The 21,589-nt window shown below is 50.3% G+C and overlaps 1 protein-coding gene across 3 annotated transcripts in view; it reads left to right on the plus strand.

Annotated features, from left to right (window-relative positions):
- Positions 1–446: 446 nt before the first annotated feature.
- Positions 447–21,589, plus strand: part of ABTB3 (ankyrin repeat and BTB domain containing 3) — a 263,029-nt gene continuing 241,886 nt past the window's right edge. Inside the window, exon 1 of one of the 3 annotated variants that reach the window (XM_080661813.1) lies at positions 447–2,134. In XM_080661813.1, coding sequence (XP_080517939.1) covers positions 994–2,134 — 1,141 coding nt within the window. In that variant the 5' untranslated portion in view covers positions 447–993. The remainder of the gene's footprint in view (positions 2,135–21,589) is intronic. The other 2 variants (XM_080661812.1, XM_080661811.1) reach the window with 2 other exon arrangements.

Consider the following 21,589-nt stretch of genomic DNA (forward strand, 5'->3'; position numbering starts at 1 on the left):
ACGTGCTTCGTGTAGTAAAGAAAAAAAAAAGGAAGTGAAATCCGAAACGCCGCGGCAGGCCCAGCGACCCCAGGCAGACACTGTAAGAACAGCCAAGGGGAGCGTACCTCGGTGAGGGCGCAATCACCTGCCCAACCTACCACCTTCCCGTTCTGGTACCAAAGCTGGGAGTCTGAGCGGCAGGGACAGCAGCAGGGACTTCTGCATCCCTACGCTCTCACAGCGCCCCGCCCCCCCACCCAATTCTCAGGCAGCTACTCCCCACTTCCTGTAGCCTAGATTACAGCCAGGGGGCGTGTGTGAGGGGCGGGGATGCGTGGAGCTGAAGAATTTTTAAAAAAAAAGAAAGAAAAGGCGAGGTAATTAGCATCCTCTGATACCATTGGCTCTCCTCGGGTCCTGCTTTACATACGCCCGCCCCGCAGGCTGCCCGGGGTTTGCGGGATTTGGCCAGGGTGTTCAGCTGCCGCGGTCACTGCTGCGCTTCAGTGCAGGGCGGGCGGGCGCTGAGAGATCCCCGTGCGGGGATCTGGGAGCCGGGAGCCCGGAGCCCGGAGCTCGGAGCCCGGAGCCCGGAGCCGGGAGCGAGCTGCCGCCGGAGCTGCTACTGCGGCGGCGGCATCCGAATTGATTTCCGTCTTACGAACACTGAGGCGGCGCCCGGCGGCTTGTGCACCCGGCCCGGCCCAGGAAGGAGAGGGTCAGATACTTTTTATTTTATTTTGGAAGGAAGGGGAGAGTCCCGGTGGCCTGCTCCTCGGTGCGCCCAGCTCAGGCCCGGGCTCTGGAAGATGACTCCGGGGTCTGCCGGGTGCATTCCAGCGGCGGCGGCTCGGGGAGGCGGCAGAAAGTAGTAGCACTTGGGAGGAGCGGCTGGTGGAAAAGTGAGCCGAGTGGGAGCGGACTCGGCTCTCCCCGCGCCCCGGCGCCCGCCGCTTCTCGCTGCTCCTTACCCCTGGCTCTCCAGCGGCCGCAGCATGAAGTGGCGCAGCGATGGCAAGGAGAGGTAAGAAGCCCGTAGTCCGAACGCTGGAGGATCTGACGCTGGACTCGGGTTATGGTGGCGCGGCGGACTCGGTGCGCTCCTCCAACTTGTCCCTGTGCTGTTCCGACTCGCACCCGGCGTCCCCGTATGGCGGGAGCGGCTGGCCGCCTCTAGCTGACTCCATGCACAGCCGGCACAACAGCTTTGACACCGTCAACACTGCCCTGGTGGAAGACTCCGAAGGGCTGGACTGCGCGGGCCAGCACTGCTCGCGGCTGCTGCCGGACCTCGACGAGGTCCCCTGGACCCTCCAGGAGCTGGAGGCGCTGCTGCTGCGCTCGCGGGATCCCCGGGCAGGCCCGGCGGTCCCCGGCGGCCTGCCCAAAGACGCGCTGGCCAAGCTGTCGATGCTGGTGAGCCGGGCGCTGGTACGCATCGCCAAGGAGGCGCAGCGCCTGAGCCTGCGCTTCGCTAAGTGCACCAAGTACGAAATCCAGAGCGCCATGGAGATCGTGCTGTCCTGGAGCCTGGCGGCGCACTGCACGGCGGCCGCGCTGGCCGCGCTGTCCCTCTACAACATGAGCAGCGCCGGCGGCGACCGCCTGGGCCGCGGCAAGTCAGCGCGCTGCGGCCTCACCTTCTCTGTGGGCCGCGTGTACCGCTGGATGGTGGACAGCCGCGTGGCGCTGCGCATCCACGAGCACGCCGCCATCTACCTGACGGCCTGCATGGAGAGCCTGTTCCGGGACATCTACGCGCGAGTCGTGGCCTCCGGGCTGCCCCGGAGTTGCAGCGGCCCCGGCTCGGCCTCCAGCTCCGGCCCAGGCCCTGGCTCGGGCCCCACCGCGGCCCCCGCGGGGGACAAGGAGCGAGAGGCACCCGGAGGGGGAGCGGCGAGCGGCGGCGCCTGCAGCGCGGCCAGCAGCGCCAGCGGGAGCAGCAGCTGTTGCGCCCCTCCGGCCCCCACTGCCCCAGCCGCGGCCCCCCCGCCGGCCGCCGCGGCCAACCACCACCACCATCACCACCACTCACTCCACGAGGCGCCCAAGTTTACCATGGAGACGCTGGAGCACACGGTCAACAACGACTCCGAGATCTGGGGGCTGCTGCAGCCTTACCAGCACCTCATCTGCGGGAAGAACGCCAGCGGTAAGTGGCCACGCGAGTGCTACTCAACACGGCCAACTCTCGTGGCAAGTTGGCCTCGCGCCCCCCTCCCGCGTCGTTCCAGCCACCCGCGGCCGTCCCTCGGAGGGGACCGCCGAGCTGGAGGTGGCGGGACCCCGCCGGTTAGTTCACTCCTGGGCTCAGGCTCCTGAGGTCCCAGGTCTGAGAGCGCGCGGTTCCGCCCACACTGCGGGGCCGGGCGGGGCTGCCTCCTGCCTGCTGGAGAAGAACCCAACACTCTGTTAGGGGGCAGGTTTGCGATCGTTTGCGCTTAGTCCATATTTCTGCCCGAGCCTTGTTTTTTTTGACCTTGAAGATGCCAAATTCTCAAGCCCACGAGTTTGTCTCCCTGAATTCCCGAGGGGGCCCTTCTTTCCTCCGCCACCCGGTTCCCATACTTCCCCGAACCCTTGGGGCAGTCAGGACCCCGGGTGGAGAGGCCCTGCGGCGTAAAGGCAGAACCCCTGAGAGCTCGGCTCGCTAGTGGCTGAGACAGCAGGGGAGAGGGGGTTGTGGGGAGAAGGTGCGGCGGGAAGACTTCTAGGTCCCAAGTTTTTCCGGGGCAGTTTTTGAGGGCCAGAGCGCACAGCTGGTGGGTGCTGCGCATGGATACCCCTCCCCAATTTCGACCTCCTAGTTCGAGCGGTTTGGGGAGCCCTGTGGCAGGAGCTGCAGCAGTTGCCACTTGACTTAAGGAGCACCGCCAGGGACCCGGGCAGGATGGGAGTGGGGCGGGGTTCTGGAGGGGGGTGTCAGTGTAGGGCGTCGTTTCCAGCAGTTCTGTCATTCGTCCCGCATCCCCCTGTTTTGGAGGCAGGAGCTGGGTGGGATTGAACCTGCAGTTCTGGCGGCGGAGGGGGTGGGGCTGGGGGCCTCTTGTTTTCAAGAGCTCGAGCTGGCGGTCCTCCCTGTCTGTGCAAGCCGTGCTAGACACTTCAAAGCTTCCATTTTCCACAGGAAATGGTAGAAGCGTAACTGGAGAGTCTAAAAGCGAAATAAAACTTTGTTTTATATTCGGCGGTTTGGCCAGAGGTTGCGTGGTTGGAGCTGAAATGCAGTCTTTCTGGGCAGATTTCATTCATGTTGCTGCCTGTCAGTTTCCCGGGGGCTGAAGGAGAGGTGGGGCGGGCGCGGCCGGGTCTCTGGGGGTACCAGATGTGTGCATGCGAGTGCGTGCGTGTTTGTGAATCTCTACATGCGCGCGAGCGTGTGCGCGGCAGTGCGTGTGTATGTTAGGTGTGCCTGTGAGTGCGCGCAGGGGCGAGCAGGCGCGCGGGGCCAGAGGCTCCAAGAGAAGCCCTTTGGAAACCACCCTCCAGCTAGCTCTCAGTCCCTTCACCTGGCTTTGATCACCGTAGGGGGAGGGGCAGGAAGGAGCCAAGCGGGTGTGTGTGGTTCTGGTGGTGTTGGGGGGTGGGGAGGGCGGGGTCGCGACTTCCGCGTTGATCCGGTGGACTCTTTGCCCGAGCTCTTCCCCCTCCGCTGCCAGCCGAGGGCGCTTCCCTAAAGAGAGGGTATCTCGGAGGCTTTCCCTCCCCACCCACCCACGAGAAATTCTGACCGAGATGGCAACACCTGGGAAAAGGCATTGGTCTTTGCGTGTGTTTGTGTGGAAGGGGTTGGATACACCTGCAAAACCCAGGCGCTTGGATTGGACTGGGTTGTTCCTTGTTTGGAACCCTAGCCCCACGAAAAGCGCAGAGGGCCTGAAATGTCTTTCCAGTGCCTGTGCTCGTGGCCTTGTTCTTAGCTCCCCCATCACCATCATTCTTTACTCTTTACTTCCCCTCCCCCCCACTCCCCCGCGCCCCAGTCCCTCCTCACCCCAGTCCTTATCCCCTGCTGGGGTTGAAACCGCCTCTTCTTTTTTCCCCTCAAGTTTCCTTTGGCAAGGAAGAAGCATTCCCCTTGGAGGGCTCCAGTGTGGGAATCCGAGCCCCCTGCTCCACCCCTGTCTGCCATTCTCTGGAAATGATGACTTTGGTGACTCGCTTTCCTTCTCGGGGCCTCAGTCTCCACATCTGTAACTAAGGGTGGAGATCTGTAAGACACCCCACGTCCTCTTGTATCTGCATCTGTTTGTGTTCGTAGCCTGTGTTTTCAAGCTGGTTTTACTTTTATGATCTTTAACATCTTTTAAAGACAATGTTTGTGTTTATCCTTTTGGGAGTAAGTATAATTTAAGGAAGGAGAAGGCCACAGCGCTGGTTTTGGGCAGGGTGAGTGTGTGGTGGTTGGGGTTTGCTGTCATCACAGCATTTCCCACAGAGCTTAACTCCTGGGTTTCAGGGCCCCTCCAGACATCTCTTCGAATGAGATATTCTCTAATTTCATTGTGATCGCTTCATCTCTCTTCCTGGGCTTGTTTAAAATGGCAGAAAAGTGAAGGAATGAGTGATTAATTTCTTCGGTGTCTGAAACATACCTTAAACATCACACCTATTTCTTAAACTGTTTGCACGGCAGTCTTTCCGTGGTCTGCAAGGCTTATGAAAGAGCTGAATGCCTTACATAATAATTTTTTCCCCCTTTGACTCTGGAGCATCACTTACCCATTCACGTGTGAATTCATTTGTTCAGCAATATTTATTGAGCAATTACCAAATCTAAGGGCTGAGGAAGTAGCGAGGTACATAGGCAATGACAACTAACAGGCATCCCACACTGCTCTGTATGTCAACCCATCGAATGGTCAACGTTGCTCTGAGAGGGTACTGCTGTATCCCCATTATACACAAGAGGAAACTGAGGCACGGGGAACTTAGGTATCTTCCTTCAGTGTCTTGCTCTTTGGGGACACATGACTTCCCTGTCTTCAGGCAGCCCATCCTGCCCTTTATTACATAGACAGCTGAAGAGACCCTTCACACCCTGACATTCTTCCTGTCTCAATTTATACACCTTTTGTTCCTACCAAATTGAACTGGACGGTGCCGGATTTTACGTTTTCACATCCCCTGCCACGCCTAAGGGAGGGCCTGGTACACAGTTGGAGCTTATTAGATGCCTGTTGAGTTGAGCAAGCTATTGTACTGTATTATACAATGAGGTCCTGAAAGACGCTATTGAATTTTTTAGCTTCTTTTTAAAAAAAAATACTTTTATTGATTTCAGAGAGGAAGAGAGAGGGAAAGAGAGAGATAGAAACATCAATGATGAGAGAGAATCATTGATCGGCTGCCTCCTGCACATCCCCCTCTGGGATCGAGCCTGCAACCTGGGCATGGGCCCTTGGCCAGAATTGAACCTGGGACCCTTCAGTCCTCAGGCCGATGCTCTATCCACTGAGCCAAACTGGCTGGGACGAATTTTTTAGTTTCTCGACTCATCTTTCCAAGTCACTTTTTTTTTTTTTTCTACCTTGGCTGCCCCTATTTTCTGCCATCTCTGCACCTGTCCACCCTTTGAATTTGCTGCCAAGGCCTGAGGAATCATGCAGCTAGTCATGTGGGAATCAACTCAGAAAGTAAAAGATAATTGGCTCTAAATGAGGGCTTGGTCACTCTCAAAACATCACGGGTGTGGGCTTAGGCCAGGGGTGGGCAAACTTTTTGACTCGAGGGCCACAATGGGTTCTTAAACTGGACCGGAGGGCCAGAACAAAAGCATGGATGGAGTGTTTGTGTGAACTAATATAAATTCAAAGTAAAGGAGTGGAGGGGAGAGCAAGAGAACCCTCCGCTCTTTCGGCTCGGAGCCGGATAGAACAGGCCGGATTCAGCCCTCGGGCCGTAGTTTGCCCACAGCTGCCTTAGGGCATGAAGTTTGTGGCGATTATTTTACTCTTTAGAACTTGTTTTTTTTAATGCTGATTTTTAACTGTTTGGAAGAGCTGAGGACCCCAGTGAGCACTGCATTTCTCTGGGCTTTTTAAAATTTGTCTTGGTTGATTTTGTTAAAGCTTAACAAGGAGCTGACAGAGTGGCTCCCCATGCTGGTGTAAGCGCTAGTCATGTTACCTGGTAAACCCCTTCTGAGCTGGCCAGTTCCCACTCATCCCTGAAGGCTTGGCTCCGGAATGATCTTTCTGGAATCTCTGTGAGGCCTTCCTTGAGAAACCCCTCCCCCACTCCCTATACCTGGCCCTTTCACACCCTTTCCCCATTCCTTAAGAATCCTGACCCTGTTTTAAGTGTTTCCCCATCATGCCTTGGCACTTCCAGTGCAAGCTTGTGTCTTATTCGTCTTTGGTCTTTGTTTCTCCTTCCATATCACAACACCTAGCACTTTGTAAATGCTGAGTACTGTTTGCTGAGTGAATATAACCGGCCCATTAGATCTTTGGGATTTAAAATTTGCCCATCAACATCTGTAATCAGCATCTGTAAAGCCTCTGAAGTCAGACCTTTTGGATTTGAATTTCAAGGCTGCCATTTTCTAGCTGTGTGTTCTCAGGTATATGTTCTAACCTCTCTGAGCCCCAGAGTTCTCAGCTGTAAAATGAAAGTAATAATTATGAGGACCAAATAAGATTATATATATAAGGGTATTCCAGTCTGGTGCCTAACACATGGTAGAGGCTAAAATCCAGGCACAAGCGTGTCTCTTACTTCTGTCTCATCCAGATTAACTGGTCCCAATGTGTTCAGTGTGGACAGAGCCAGCAGCGTGCAGAATTTTTAACTGAATCCCCCTTCCCAGTACTTCCAGCATCAAATAATTCAGTGTTCCCACCTCAGGGATTGACCCTATGGGCCCACCACCACTGCCTAAGTTACAAAAAGATTGTTTGGGTCAAATGAAAGCAGCTCATTTAAAAAAAAATTTTTTTTTATTGATTTCAGAAAGGAAGGGAGAGGGAGAGAGAGATAGAAACATCAATGATGAGAGAGAATCATTGATTGGCTGCCTCCTGCACGCCCCACAATGGGGATGGAGCCCACAACCCAGGCATGTGCCTTGACTGGGAATCAAAACGTGACTTCCTGGTTCATAGGTTGATACTGAACCACTGAACCATGCCGGCGGGGCAGACAGTAGCTCATTTTATTTGTTGTATTTTTTTAAAGGCATTGTTAATGAAGGGGCACCAGGGAACTTTCTGGGGTGTTAGAAATGCCCCTTATGTTAATAGGGGTGTGGGTTTCAGAGATATATGCTTTTGTCCAAATGCATTGCCTTGTAAGTTTTAGATATGTGCATTTCACTGTATTGCGGAAATATACTTCAGTAAAAAAGAGGACATACAAAAAAAAGAAAAGCCTTAGGCATCCTTGATTGAACTTTTGTTTTAAGTGCAGAAGGAGTCTGGAAGAGGCATTGTGGCATGATGAAAGGGAGAGACCTTTACACTAAGAAAGTTCTGGCCTCAGAGTTTGGCTCTGCCACTTTATAAAAAGTGACTTAATTTTGCTGAATTTGGTTTTCTCATCGGCACAGAGAGGATTGCCAAAAAAAAAAAAAAAAAAAGGAAGAAAACTCAAACCTACCACATAGAGTGATTACAAGTATTAAATCAGATCAAGTATGTGAATACATCTGCCATATAGTAGGTATTCAATAATAATGGCTTCCTTAAAAAAAAACAACCAGATTATTCGGGCTGATGATGATAATAATGCTTTGGGGATTTTGAATAGTCTCTTTCATTTCAGGGATCCCCAATCACTTTATAAACATTCATTAACACGAGCCCTTGTCTCGGCAACACTTGCTTGGTGGGTAGCGTGATTTTCAGATCTTTTGTTTCACTGTTGCCCCATAGATTCTGATTCTGCACCAGATTCTTATTCGGCAGCTGTCCTGCCCTGCACTGGTTGTGCTGTTCTGTGGTGCATCGTCGCTGTGATGGACAAAAATGTCACAGAAGACACACTGCTCCTCACAAAGAACAGCAAAAGCTGTCTCATGAGCCAGCCACAGCAAGTGTCTGTGCTCACAGAGCAGGTTTTTAATTAACTGGCTCAGTGTAAATTAAAACTTGGAATTTGGGTCAGTGGAGGGTTATTTGGTTTTCTATACAGACTTTCCAGTTCAGTGCGGGAGCATTTGTAAGTAGGTGTTTCCTGAAACATAAAGAGAATTAACAATCAAATAAAACAAGGGGGACTAACCTGGAGACCGGGGCGGGGCGAGCGTCCTGAAGGCCTCTAATTCTGGGTCTGCTATTATTTGTGACCTTGAGCCAGGCACCAAACTCACCTATGAAAATGGGCCTGATCATCATCTGGGGTAAATCCAAAATAGTAATCGACTTTGGAGTCGGACACAACGTAACTTGCAGTTTCCCTATCTGTAAAATGGGTATAATCATAATAATAACTATACTTGTATAGTGCTTATTATGTGCCAGGCACTGTGTTAAGAGCTCTATATATTATAATCATGACAGTTACATTAGCTATTATAAAAGACAACCCCAAAATCTCAGGAGCTTAATACAATAGAAGGTCATTTATTATTCAGATTGGCACAGAGGGGTAGAGTGGGAGGAGGCAGGAGGGTCGTTTAGGGAAGACTGATGGAGAGTTTGTCTTTTTTATTGTCACCACCTGACCTTCAGTGTCTTCCTTGCACATTCATTCAGCCAACAGGTGGAGGAAGACGAGTGTGGAGAATCTTAAGAAAAGTCAGGGGGCGGGTGGGTGGATAGGTGGGAAGAGATCAACCAGAGAACTTGTATGCATGTATGCATAACCCATGCATAACACAGACAGTAGAGTGATGATGGCCTAGGGTGGGGGACAAGGGTGAGGGGGAGGGTGGGGGGGGGGCTAGAAGGGGTCATTGGGGGCGGGGAGGTGTGGGGTAGGACATATGTAATGCTTTCAACAATACATATTTAATTAAAAAAAAAGTCATTGTGGGTTAAGCCTGCAAGGGATCTCATCATTGTGCCCATATATCATTAGCCAGCTGTATCATCGTGGCCACCAAACATCTGTATGCATTCTTCTTCTTACACACAGCACATGTTTGCCTTTCCACATTCTGTCCAATCCCTGCTTCCAACTTAAAGTTCAGGATCTTTGGGTGGATCTCTGTCCTATCTATTGGATGGAGTGTGGCTCCTCATGGTCCAGGGACCCATGAGCCAAAAGAGACACGTTATCTGTGCCCCTCCTATACCATATGGGAGGATAATCCAGCAGGAAAGGACAATAGTGGAAGACACTGGCCCTTAATAGTTATGAAATCTTGCCATGCAGGCACCGTGTGTGGGCAGCACTGTGTGCCGTGGACGTGGGTGATGTTCCTGCTTAAGCCCTCTCGAATACCATGCTGAAATGCCTGGTTCATTGTTCTCCATGCTCGGGGCTCTGTCCAGTGGCAGGGTTTTCTTTGTCTCTTGTTCTTCTTCACCACGCCTGAAATGGATCTCCGTGACTGTGGTCTCCTTGAAGCTCTAAATCTTTGGTAACCTAGTTCCTACCCTTGAACTTTTGAGGCCCAAGTTTTAACGCTGTAACAGTAAAAGACTTAAAGTCCAGGCTTATACATTTTGCCAATGCAGTCCTCACAACAACTAGAATCTTCCTCTATGATGTCTAGTGTGCTAGTAGCCACACCTAAAGTTATTTCCTAGACCTTTCTGAAGCCTGCATTATTTCTTCGCTTTCTTAACTCCATGCCTCGCTTTCTCTCTCAACTTAATGCCAGCTACCTTGAGGCCATGAGGCTTAGGTGGAAAGCTTATCCCCTGAGTCTGATATTTCACTTAAAAGTCTTCTTAGTCTTTTTTCTGATTGCTTGGGGTCTAGAAATCGTCTTTTCCACATCTCCACGCTACCTTTCCAATTTTACTTGCAAACTGGCTAATCTAATGCATGCATGAGTTCCTCTCTTTCTCGAATACCACACTAAACTCAGCCAGGCACGATCAGCAAACTCTATTACCATTATTATTTTTTCAAATCTCTTTCTTTGGAGCTTACAGGCTCAGTAGGCAAGAGTTCTGCCTTCTAAGTTTTCATAGATTATAGTTTAACCAAAAATTTTACCGCTGCATAACACGGGTCTCCAGTATTCCAGTCCCTGACATAATGACGCGCTATCTGACTTTTAAGCCAATACCACACATTTAAGCACCCCACTTATGGTACCAGTTACTTTATTAGTTAGGGTAATGCCAGCTGTTGTATCAGATAAACCCTAACATCTTCAGGCTGAACACAATAAACGTTGTTTTCTCATTCCCGTTGAGTCCACTTGATAGCAGGGGAGGGAGGCACTCTGTTCCATTTATTGAGTGAGAGGCTTTGACCGTCTGCCAGCAACCAGACTCCCAGGGTTTGACCACTTACCAGGTGTGTAAAACCCAGCATGGGGCAAGTTCCCTAACCTCTCTGTGACTCAGTCTCCCCCTTTGTTAAAGGAGAGTGATAATAAAACCTAATTCATAGGGTTGATGGGAAGTGCCTGGCATGTAGAAATTGCTTAATACATGTTGGCATTGTTGGATTTTGTTATATTCATCATGACCTTTTCTATAGGCACTGTGTTAGATGTTAAGCAACATGGTCCCCGCCTTCATGGAGATTGCAGGCTGGTTGTGCCCTGTTTTTTCATCAAATAATCATGCAGATGTAACTTTACACCTGTGATAGTTGCTACAAAAGAGAGATGCATGGGGTTGTAGGAGTCTCTACGGAGGCTCTTGATGTAGTCAGCGGAAAGGGAAGGCTTTGCTAAGGAAGTGAGGCTTGAGGGAGGCTGAAGCATGGCTCATTTGGTTGAAAAGGTAGAAGAGTACTCTGTGAATACAAACAGAATGTGCAAAGGGCCTGTGACAGAAGAGAGCATGATGAGGAGAATGGCCATTGTGGCTACAGAGGGGAGTGGGTAGAGTTGGACCAAGCATCTGCCAGATTAAGGAATTTGTCTTTTCCCAAGGACACTGGAGCGCCGTTGAAAGGTTTTAAGGAGGGAGATGATATGATCAGATTTGTGTCCTGAAAAGCTCGTTGTAGATTGCAGTGTGGAGAGCAGACACCAAGGGGAGGATGACTGGGGGAAGGCCAGTTAGGTATTTTCACCCCCATCTTATACCAGATGCTTCGAAGTTGCAGATGACTTCTCTCCCCGTCCTCATGATTTGATTATTGGCAATTCTGCTTTATTTTTTTTTCCCTGATGCAAAGCTGTCCCTTTTATCTCCCCTTCAATGCAGCATCTTCACTTCCCAGGTGGTATTTCTGATACAAGGGAGCAGAGGTGCAACCCATCAAACCTCTCTCCAAACCAAAAATAACCCTGTCTAGCCAGACACTTCCCAACCTCTGATGCTGAAGCGCTTGCTTTCATTCCTCAAGGTTGGCACATTCACCTGCGGCTCTCATAGGTCAGGCGTTGAAAACTGGCTTGCCTCTGTATTAGAGAAACATGTTTATTTTTCCGAAGTAGTGTTGTGGCTAAGCCAATTTTACATAATCAGAAAGGATCTGAATTCCTAATCCCGGATGGAGACACGTGTCGTGTAAATTATTGGCTCGCTCAGATGTCTCGTCTGGTTGATGCTATGGAAAGGAGTCCTACATGGTACGTTGTGCTATCTAACCAAGGGCCTGAGGTCAGGCAGCGAGGGTTCACATGCCAGCGTCATCCCTGGCTGGGCCCCCTTGGGCAAGTGCTTCTCCTCAGCCTCAGTTTCCTCGCCTGTACGAGTGCCCTCCAATAAGCGGTGTTTGGGGATAAAACAAAATACCACGATGTATCTAAGCACTTAGTGTGGCAGCTATTACTGTCCTTCTCCACTCCCCTGAAACCTCTAGTGCAGCACTCCTCACGTTATACTGCATAGGCCATGCACCTGTTCATCTTTATAGGTCAGACTGCTTCTTTGTCATCTCTGTATCTCTATGGGCCACATGTGGCCCATAGTCTGAACTTAAGTGTATTTTTTTCAGCAAAAGCTTGTGGCCATAGACTGTAAATTCCCTGCGAGCGGGGATATTTGTCTGTTTAAGTCACCACTATCACCCCAACACTTAGGACAGTCCCTGCACGTGGTGGGCACTGCATACGTGTTTGTGGCCTATGAAGCGAAGCAGGAATCGGTGGAACTTCACTAACGGGCAAACCAAGAGCCCAGTGCTAACTATTTGCTAACTGGCTGGGAGTCTTCCCCTGTATTTCCAAATTCTCAGCCCTGAAAATCTCTCCTTTTCAAAGCTAGCTTCTCTCTGAAGAACAGAAAGGAATGGCGGCTCATTATTTCTTTATACCCACTCTCTTCCTGTGAGACGGCCCCTCGCTCTAATTCAGAGTTTGAAAGCTGTGTCTGCCTGGCCCCTTGGATCTTAGAGCTGGGAGAAGCCTGCACGATTCTCCTGGCGCAGCCTCTCTGCCTTCCGCCTGGGTGTAGGGCGGATTTTGCAAATCAGACACCTGAGAACCGGGAGGATGCATGTGTGGGCCGCACAGCTGCCGGCGGATGAACTTTAAGAGTGGGAAGTCCTCACTTCATGGCTGGGCCTGGACCCCAGTTCTCTGAATCCTTAGGTTGGTGTCTGCAATGCCACACTGTCCTGGAAAAAAAGAAAGAAGGCTTTGTTCTCTTTCCTTAGCTGTGATTAACACCTGGTCCTGTTCATTGTGGTCCGCCATGTGTTAGCATCTGTGCTGAGCATTTTTCCAATATTCTCTCAGCTTAGTCCCTCCAGTCCCACCAGTGAGGTCTGTCTGATTAGTTTCACTCCACAGCCTGGGACACTGACCCCGAGAAGCTAACAAGACTCACTCAAGGCCCTGCAGTGGGGGTACAGGAGCCTGTGTTCCTACCCTGGTCACCTGGTGTGTCATCAGCAGGCTGTCCCACTCCCCGTGTTGGCTGCCTGTGGCAGGAGAAATCCGCTATTAGGGGAACAATCAGTTTAATGGGATCGGCAATGCAGAACTGTAAATATAAAGCAACCCCTTGTCCAATCTGCCCCTTTATGACTCACTGTTTGTTATTTTGATGGTCTCTCCATGTCTCCTTCTCATCCTTCACTCGGGAAATAGTTCAGCGTCTACTAAGTGCCAGGCCCTGGCATAGCAAGAAAAGCGCACACCACTGCCAACATCTAGTCCGGTTCTGTGATTGGAAAGAACAAAGCCATTTGTTTTTCTCTAGAACAGCGTGACACTGATTGATTCGAATACTTAATCTGAGCCAGTTTAACCTAATGTTCCGATTGACTAACTTAGGTTGGCCTCTTCTTCCCCCTTCCCCAGGGAACAAACTCACCTGCCAATTGAGTGGAACTGAAGCAAGGGGCCACGGGAAGGCAGGAGGAGATGCTTCCTATTTCTGAGGCCACACTGACTGTGATTTTGAACCCGCAATGCCTTGTTATTTATTATTCGTTCTTTAGACTTGCGCAGTTTACAAAGTCCCATCAACCATTGCTATTAATATGCCTTACAGCCCTGTGTGGTAGGTGGGTAGTAGGTATGCGTATCCTAATTTTGCAGAAGAGGAAGCTGAGGCGGGGAGGGGAGGTGGAGTTCCTTGCCCGAGGTCACCATGTAGTGGCGGCACGGGGCATCTGCTTGACTTTCTGTGCTTCCTGATGCCACTCTTTGCGCATTGATGTGGCTCATGTCTTTTGAGAACCTGGACTGAGTATCACAGGGACAGGAAAAGAGCACCTGGGGTCCGACCTGAAGACCGATCAGGACGTGGAGGTTACCCCAGCTTTTGGCCCCCAGCCTTTGGTTAGAACCTTGAGTCTGCTGACCCCCACTCTTCTAACGTTAGCCATGGGAGGGGAAGAGGCTCCTATGGGCCCCCCCAGAGCGTTATGATATGGGTTCAGTTGCTGATACCTGAAGGCCAGGAAGTCCATGAACATCCATTAGAAAGGAGAGGGGGCACTGTGAGAGGAGGATCCGGGAGCTTCTGCTGGGCTCTGCAGAACACAGATGGCCCCTTAGCCATCTCCCCACTGGCCCAAAAGAATGGACCTCCATTCTTGCTGGAGTGTATTTCCCCAACCTCCCCATGGAGCTTTCTAGAGGCATCTGGCCCGACCTGAGCAAGCTCTTTCTGAAGGAAAGCACCAGCGCAGAGGCTCATGAAGCCCATGTGCCTCAGCTCAGCTGTAAAATGCATCATGTTCCCACACAAAAGAGGTCCCCCCATGTTGCACTGGGTGGGGTGTAGAAAGATGAGGTGTGTCCAGTGGGAGACAGGCTCCTACCCAGGTTTCCGACCTTTCCTGTTTTCAACATGCCCGAAGTTTTCCATTGAAAAGACTGTCACAACCAGAAATCCTTAGATATTCTGTTCACGGGGTGTCTGTTATAGATCTTAATCATTCATCATGTTTCCTTAAAGTAAAATGAGTTTTCTATGAAAGGAGAGGTAGGAGGTTATTGATTGTGCATCGTATAGCAAAGACAGCTTCGGTTTGTTTTCATTTGGAACAAGCCGGGGAAGTATTTGTTAACTGCAGGATTGCTGGCCAACAGGCAGCCTGGTGGTGCGTGGTGTGTGTGCGCGTGCATACGTGTATACACATGTGCGCCTACATCGGCTCCGCAAAATTGTCAGAAACTAGACATTTGCCATAGCTTCTTAGTTTAGGTTGAGTTTCCATAGCTAAAATTTTCTAGACTGTCATGTAGGTAGTTTTAATGTCTTCCTACACTCTAGCCTCCCCATCCTTGGAGGCACCATCCCATCCCCATTAAATGCATATGATGGCTGGAAAAAGTGTGTAACTGTTTTGCTGTGTATATATCCTTCCTGATTTTCTGTGGGCTCTGAATTCTCTGCCATCATCATATGTCCCCAGGAATTCTTGCAAACTGAGAAAAATCCAGTGAGCCAATGCAATTCTTGAGGTTGACTTCATATTACAGGTCTTAGCCACTTAATTACACAGGAATTAATTATGGCTTTCCTGCTTTCTTTTCATGTTTTGGAACTGATGGTTTTCACTTTTAAGGCAGCAGATATTTTTGTAGGCTCAGGAAGAGGCCCTGAAACTGAGTTACCTCATGGAAAAAAATGGTCCACGTTGAGATTGGCCTCAGAAAGGTTACTCCGACAGTTTCACCGTCCAACTGAGGCATTGCACACGTGCGTGTACACATACACACACACACTCACACTCACAGGCTCACCCATGCTATGCAGGCATTGAGATCATTAGAATCTAATACTAAACCGGACGGCGAGTCTTCCCCTGCCTCTCCTGCTTCCAGTGGATGGTGCCATGTGGTGTCTGAATCTGGACAGTAAGTGTGGTTCTATGGGTGCTTGGGCTCAGAGATGTGGAATGAAGCCACAGCTGGTGCCTGCGATGCGGTTCCGTCTTTATACAGTTCACAGGTCCTGCAGCTACATGCAGCATCAGTGTAGCCCTGGGGGGCTGATGAAGTGGTCAACCTTCAGATTTTAGAGAAAAGGGAAAAAATGAACAGCAGGCCAAAAAACACCACGCCCGGGAGCGTCACCTGAGACTTCCCAGATGGAGCCCTTCTCTGGCTCCGCCCCTTCACAGTCGGCATGTTCCCAGCTGCGTTTGCAAAGATGTGCTGAGTGTTTTTTAAAAACCAGGACGTTGGTGAAGAGGAGCAGAAAGGCAGAGCCCATGCGTCTGTTCGTGGCCAGGCCGGGTGCTGGCGAGACAGCGGTGACTGTGATGCCGTTGGTGCCCTGGAGGAGGTCGCACCATTACTCAAACCCAGGATGTTGTGAGCTGGGAGGGTGGCTGAGACAGACGCCGAGCCTGCCACAGGTGGCTGGGAACGCTGAGCAGAGGAGCCAAGGATGTCCTGTCACCGCACGCCTGAGCTCGGTCACCTGCAATAACTGGGCCACACTGAGCAGCAGGCGTGGCCCAGGATGAGTAACTGTGGCTGTGCCACTGCCTTGCTCAAAGCCACCTTTATCCGCCTTCCTTCTAGCTCCGCTTAGTAATTAGGTTAAACACCGACCTTGTAGCAGGTTTTGTTCTAGGAACTGGGGGTCCAGCAGTGGGACCACTGGACCCCCAACCTGTGAGGCTGTCCAGGAAATGTAATCGTTGACCAAGCGATTTGATTACAAGATCCATGGGACTTACAAGAAAGGGGGGGGGGCAAGGTTCTGTGGGCTTCTGTTTCCTGATCTGTCCGTTGAGGGAGGAAGGAGTTGGGTTGTTGATGGTTTTCAGCTTGGTGGTGACCCTTTAGATTGGCATGCAGCCTTTCTGGGAACCTCCATTTATGAAACATGAAAAAGCACCCACTACCATATGGACCCCAGTTTGAAATTCAGTGGGTGAGCTTACCCCTGAGGAGGCTTCCAGGAGCCCATGCTATCCTAGAATTCTGTGACTTCATGATGACAGGTGAGGTCCCTTCCATGCCAAGTCAACATGTGTCTGGAATCCGGAGCTGTCGTTGGCTTGGGCTAGCATCCTTCTCCGCATATGGAGGCCAAGCTCACCCTCCTTGTTTCACTTTGCAGGGAGGAAGGAATCTGACTGTACAAGCTGCCCTCCGAGGAGCCTGCCTGCAGGGGGAGAGGAGGGTTGACGTGTAGTCGACTTGCTATGTCCCACTGGCTGTCCAGAGTGACCCTCCGCTGTAAGGGCCATTGACACGGTCATTCCATCTGCCATATTGGGCAGAGCCACCAAACTCCATCTTCACTCAGAATGTCCCACAGCCGGTCTCCTTACTGGACCCTCACCTTAGTCATGTTCTCCACCCTCTCCTCACCCCAGCCCATCCCTCCTGACACTCTGATCCACCTCACTCTGATAGTATTATTTCCCCATTGGCTGCAGGGTCAAGTCCAAGCTCCTCCACTTGGCACCTCCTAGGTGTGCCTCAGTGGGACCTCTATAGCCTTTCACACTCCCTTGAACACTTTCATTCTTCATTCTAAGCTCCTGCTCAGGCTCTTGTCCACCTGGAATGGCTCCTTTCCTCTGCTCCTCTCTGCTGCACTGCTCCACATCAAGCCCAGCACCCTGCCCGGGGTGGGTGGCCCCAGAACAAGCAGATCTTCCCTTCTTTGAAACCCCTCAGCACCGTCTTGCACCGTCTGAAATGCTTCAGCTGTAGACCACAAGATCCTTTTGTTGGAAACCTTTTGCTATGGCTGTGACCTGCCTCTCCCTTATACCATAAGCCCTTTGAAGACACAATCTGGATCTTCCAGTTCTTTTGTCTCTTTTCCTGTCTATCACTTGATCAATTCTCCCCAAATTAAAGCACAAACCCATGTATTCAGTTAAAGCGTTCTGATTGCTACAGGTGGCCGGGGTGAATGTGTCATCCTTGATCAATAAGAACACTTGATTTTAACTCGCCACTCTGATTTCAGCATGCATTTGGCAGCTAGTATCAGAGACCAAACTAACAGTGGTTTAAACAGGCAGGGAGTTGATTTTCTCTCCTATAACAGTCCAAGGCAGGTAGGAAGTCCAAGGTCAGGAATGTGGTTCTACAACATCTAGGCTCCTTTGTCTTTCTGGCCTGCCACCTTTAGCACATGGTTTGCATTCTCAAGGTACCCTCTTAGTCCCAACATGGCTGTCACAGCTCCAGTCATCACTTCTACATTTTAAGCAGGATGAAGAATGACCAAGGGTCGGGGGAAAGGGTGCCTGCCAGTGGAATCAGCCCTTCTTTTAAGAAGCTGCACTGATGCCCTACCCAATAATTCTATATATACATCTCTTGGGCCAAAACACCATTTCTCCAAGGGAGGCTAAGAAATTTATTTCTTTTTTAAAAATATATATTTTTTTATTGATTTTTTACAGAGAGGAAGGGAGAGGGATAGAGAGTTAGAAACATCGATGAGAGAGAAACATCGATCAGCTGCCTCCTGCACACCTCCTACTGGGGATGTGCCCACAACCAAGGTATATGCCCCTGACCAGAACTGAACCTGGGACCCTTCCGTCTGCAGGCCAACGCTCCATCCACTGAGCCAAACCAGTTAGGGCAGAAATTTATTTCTTTAGCTGGATATATTTTTCCTACCACCACTACCCAGTCAGAGTTCTTTTAATAAGAGGGCAGGAAGGGATATTGATTGGGTTGGCAGCCAGCAGTGCCTGTTGTAGCTGGTTAATGGCACCTATTGTATTTCAGGTTGAGTAGGTGCCTATCAAAGAAGGCAACGGATATTTCTAGTCCACATTTTGCAATTTTCTGCCAGTAAATTCTAGAACTTTAGAGGTCAGGTTTCTCCAAGACCTCCTCCTCAGACAAGTAAGTATATTTTCAGTGACTTGCCCTGAGCCTCCAAAGTCCCTGAATTGTAATTGGCCTCATAAAGGAGTAGTGGCCAGTGCTCTTGTCATGGCCTGCTCATCCTTTAGCCCTGAGAATGGTCCTGGTGTTCTAGATAAGGATTTGCTAAAGCAAAGGTGGAGCTAGGCCATGCCCTCTGTATTACAGTCATTGTCCCCAGTACTTGATAATGAGCATAGTCTTGATTCCGTGACACTTTGAACTGCAGCACAGATTTAATGTACTATTTCTGTAGGTTTCTACAACCTGGTTAGTTTAAGAAAAGTGAATTCTAATTCTTAAAAAGGACTGATTTGCTTTTAAAATCACTCTAGTGGGTAAAGAGACTCGAAAAGAACTTAGCCTGAGACCAGAAAGTACCCCACCTCAATTTATGGTCTGACCATGTTTATTTCCAAAGGAAGACAGTGGTTTTCAGCCTGGTCGCTCACCAGTAAGCTTTAGCTGGAACCACCCTTGCTTTTACCATTGCTCACGAGGTCCTCTGCTGGGAAGGAGAGTCCCTTTACCCACTTCGGTTACTGTTTTCAGGGTTTTAGTGTTTAGGGATGAGTGGGAAGTGTCTTGTTTGTGAATTACCATGGACTTGGGGTTGAACCATGGGTAGAAGCAAATAAGGGTGAGCTAGAGATGCCTCACCCACTGCTGGCCTCTGCCGTCTGTTCAACTAGAACAGCTCTTAGAGTCAACATGTAATACATTCTGAGCATTTCACAAGACGTTATCTCATGCAGTCTTCACAGCAGTCCCCTGAGGTATGAGCTGTCCTTGGCCCAGTTAGGCCCGGCAACGTGACATGACTTTGTCTAAGGTCCCATCTTCTATAAGTAGCCAAATTGGAACTCACACCTGGGACTGCTGAGATGGACTTTATGCTGCTCCCACCTGGCTGCTCTGTACACCTTGAGAGTCCAGTTGAAAAGGGCCTGTGCTCTTGAGCAGGGATTTCTACCAGGGCCTGGTATAGGTAGCCCTGAGGTCCCTTAGATTCTGAGTTTTTGATTTTAGGGAAAATGGAAGGTCTGGACTTGGATGGGGCTAAACTGAGAGGACTTTGTGAAAGCACCCCCACTGAGGGAAGTTGGGGGTCCATGGGAGGGGAGCACCCCAGGCCAGTGACTGGCTTTTATGATGGCCCACTTAGCCCCTTCTCTCAGCTCCTGGAAATAACACATGACAGGAAGCCCTTCACATTGAGGCTGCTCCTAATTTTTAGCCAATGAAAAGTAAGTGCAATTTTTATTGGAGACAGAGAGACCTAGGCTTGCCAGACCCTGCTTCTGGGAGCCCGAGAGTAAATGGCCAAGGCTATAGGGTCATATCTCCACCCTTCAGGGAATGAAGACATTTATCACGGCTTGTACCAGACACAAGAATGGGGTACTTTTATGCAATGTATTTACAGTGACTGTCATAACTGGCAATATTCCTAAAATGTACTGACGATAATTGCACTTTTATTTCACCCCTATGAAGGTCTTTTGTTTAGAGCAGTGTATAATATTCTGTAAGTCCTCATGTAAACTCGACCCATCTATTTTTTGCATGAGCCAAGGTAGTAGCTTCGGCTGATTGCTGAGGACATTTGGCTTTATTTACAGACATCGTCCTCCTGACTTGGGGAAAATTTAATCAGTCTGAGCCAGTTCAATCCATTGGCTCAATTTTATCAAGCTGACTATGAGCCTCACCCAATTCTAGGCTAGGAGAGATAAAGTTAAAACAGCCCAGCTGGTATACTCAGTGGTTGAGTGTCAACCCCGGAATCAGGAGGTCACAGGTTCGAATCCTGGTCAGGGCACATGCCCAGATTGCAGGCTCAATCCCCAGTAGGGGCTGTGCAGGAGGCAGCCAATGATGTTCCTCTCTCATCAATGTTTCTACCTCTCTATCCCTCTCTCTTCCTCTCTCTCTAAAAATCAATAAAAACATATTTAAAAAAAAATAAGATGGAGTTCCTGCCTTCAAGGATGTTTCCATGAACTATTGTTGCATAACAAACTAACCAAAATGTAAGTGGCTTAATTGGAACCCCCCCAATTAAGCCACTTCTCCCCCCAACCCCCCCGCCCCAATTTTGTGCATCAGGAACCTGGGAAGGGCCTGGCCAGGCAGTTCACCTCTGACGCATGTCTCTGGGGGAGCGGGGGCTGGAGGATCTGCTCGCACCATGGCTTCCTTGCTCATGTGTTTGGCACCATGATGCTTTTCCACCCATTCTATCCTCATAGCATTTCGTCTCCACATGGATTGGGCTTCCTGCAGCGTGGAGGTCTCGGGGTACTTGTCCTCTTTCCGTGGTGTCTGACTTTGGAGAGGCAGAAAGGAGAGGCTCCCAGGTCAGTTGCAGCGACGTCCAAAACTGGCACAGCGGCACTCTGCCACTGGCCCAAGTGGTCATAAGGCACAAAGCACAATGCACAACTCACTTTTAGGGGAGCAGGAAGAATTCCACGCCTGATGGGGGCGTGGCACGGTCACACTGCAGAGGAGCAAGGGCACATGGCGCTGGGAGAGATGGTTGCAGCCATCTTCGGTAAGAGACAGTCTGCCTCAAAGGGCCCGAGGATGTGCTGTTTAAGGAAGTCATAATTTGGGAAATAACCACAACAGAGACAGCACCAGCAAGCTGAGAGAGGAGCCCAGAGCTGGAGTAACAGGCTCGCTAATGGGGTGGGGATGGGGAGAGGGTCAGAGAAGTCTCCCGGGACCAAGCGGCAACTGAGCGGGGTTTTGCAAGGTGACCAGTTTGTGCATTTCAGGCAGAGGGAGCAGCAGGTGTGCAGGCATGGTGGTGGGGGCCTCACGAAGGGTTTACCCCAGGAACAACCCCAACATGTCATTACCTGTATTCAATCTCAGTTGGATTTATGTTGTGTATGGATATGGATATGGGTATATACATATATGTGTATGTATTTATGTATCTCTGTACAAATGTATAGCTATATATACTTTTAGACAGAGACCTCCATTCAGTCTTTCACTCAGCAAATACGTCCTGAGACCTGCTGTCAGTGTTCCAGGTGCTGAGGATGTGGTGGCGAAGGAAACAAAAGTGCTAAACAAAGGAGACCTGCTCACGGAGCTTACACTCCATAATGGAGACCAGAGTCACCAATGAGTATTTCACATGTGTTGTGATTTCACATGTGTTTCATATGTGTAGTGCTGAGCGACACGGTAGAGGCTGCAGGGGATGCTATTTCAGACAGGGCAGCCAGGAAGGCCTCTTGGGAGGTGGCACTTCCCAGA

Source organism: Plecotus auritus, assembly GCF_963455305.1.
Source record: "Plecotus auritus genome assembly, chromosome: 3".
In the NCBI taxonomy this organism is placed as follows: Eukaryota; Metazoa; Chordata; class Mammalia; order Chiroptera; family Vespertilionidae; genus Plecotus; species Plecotus auritus.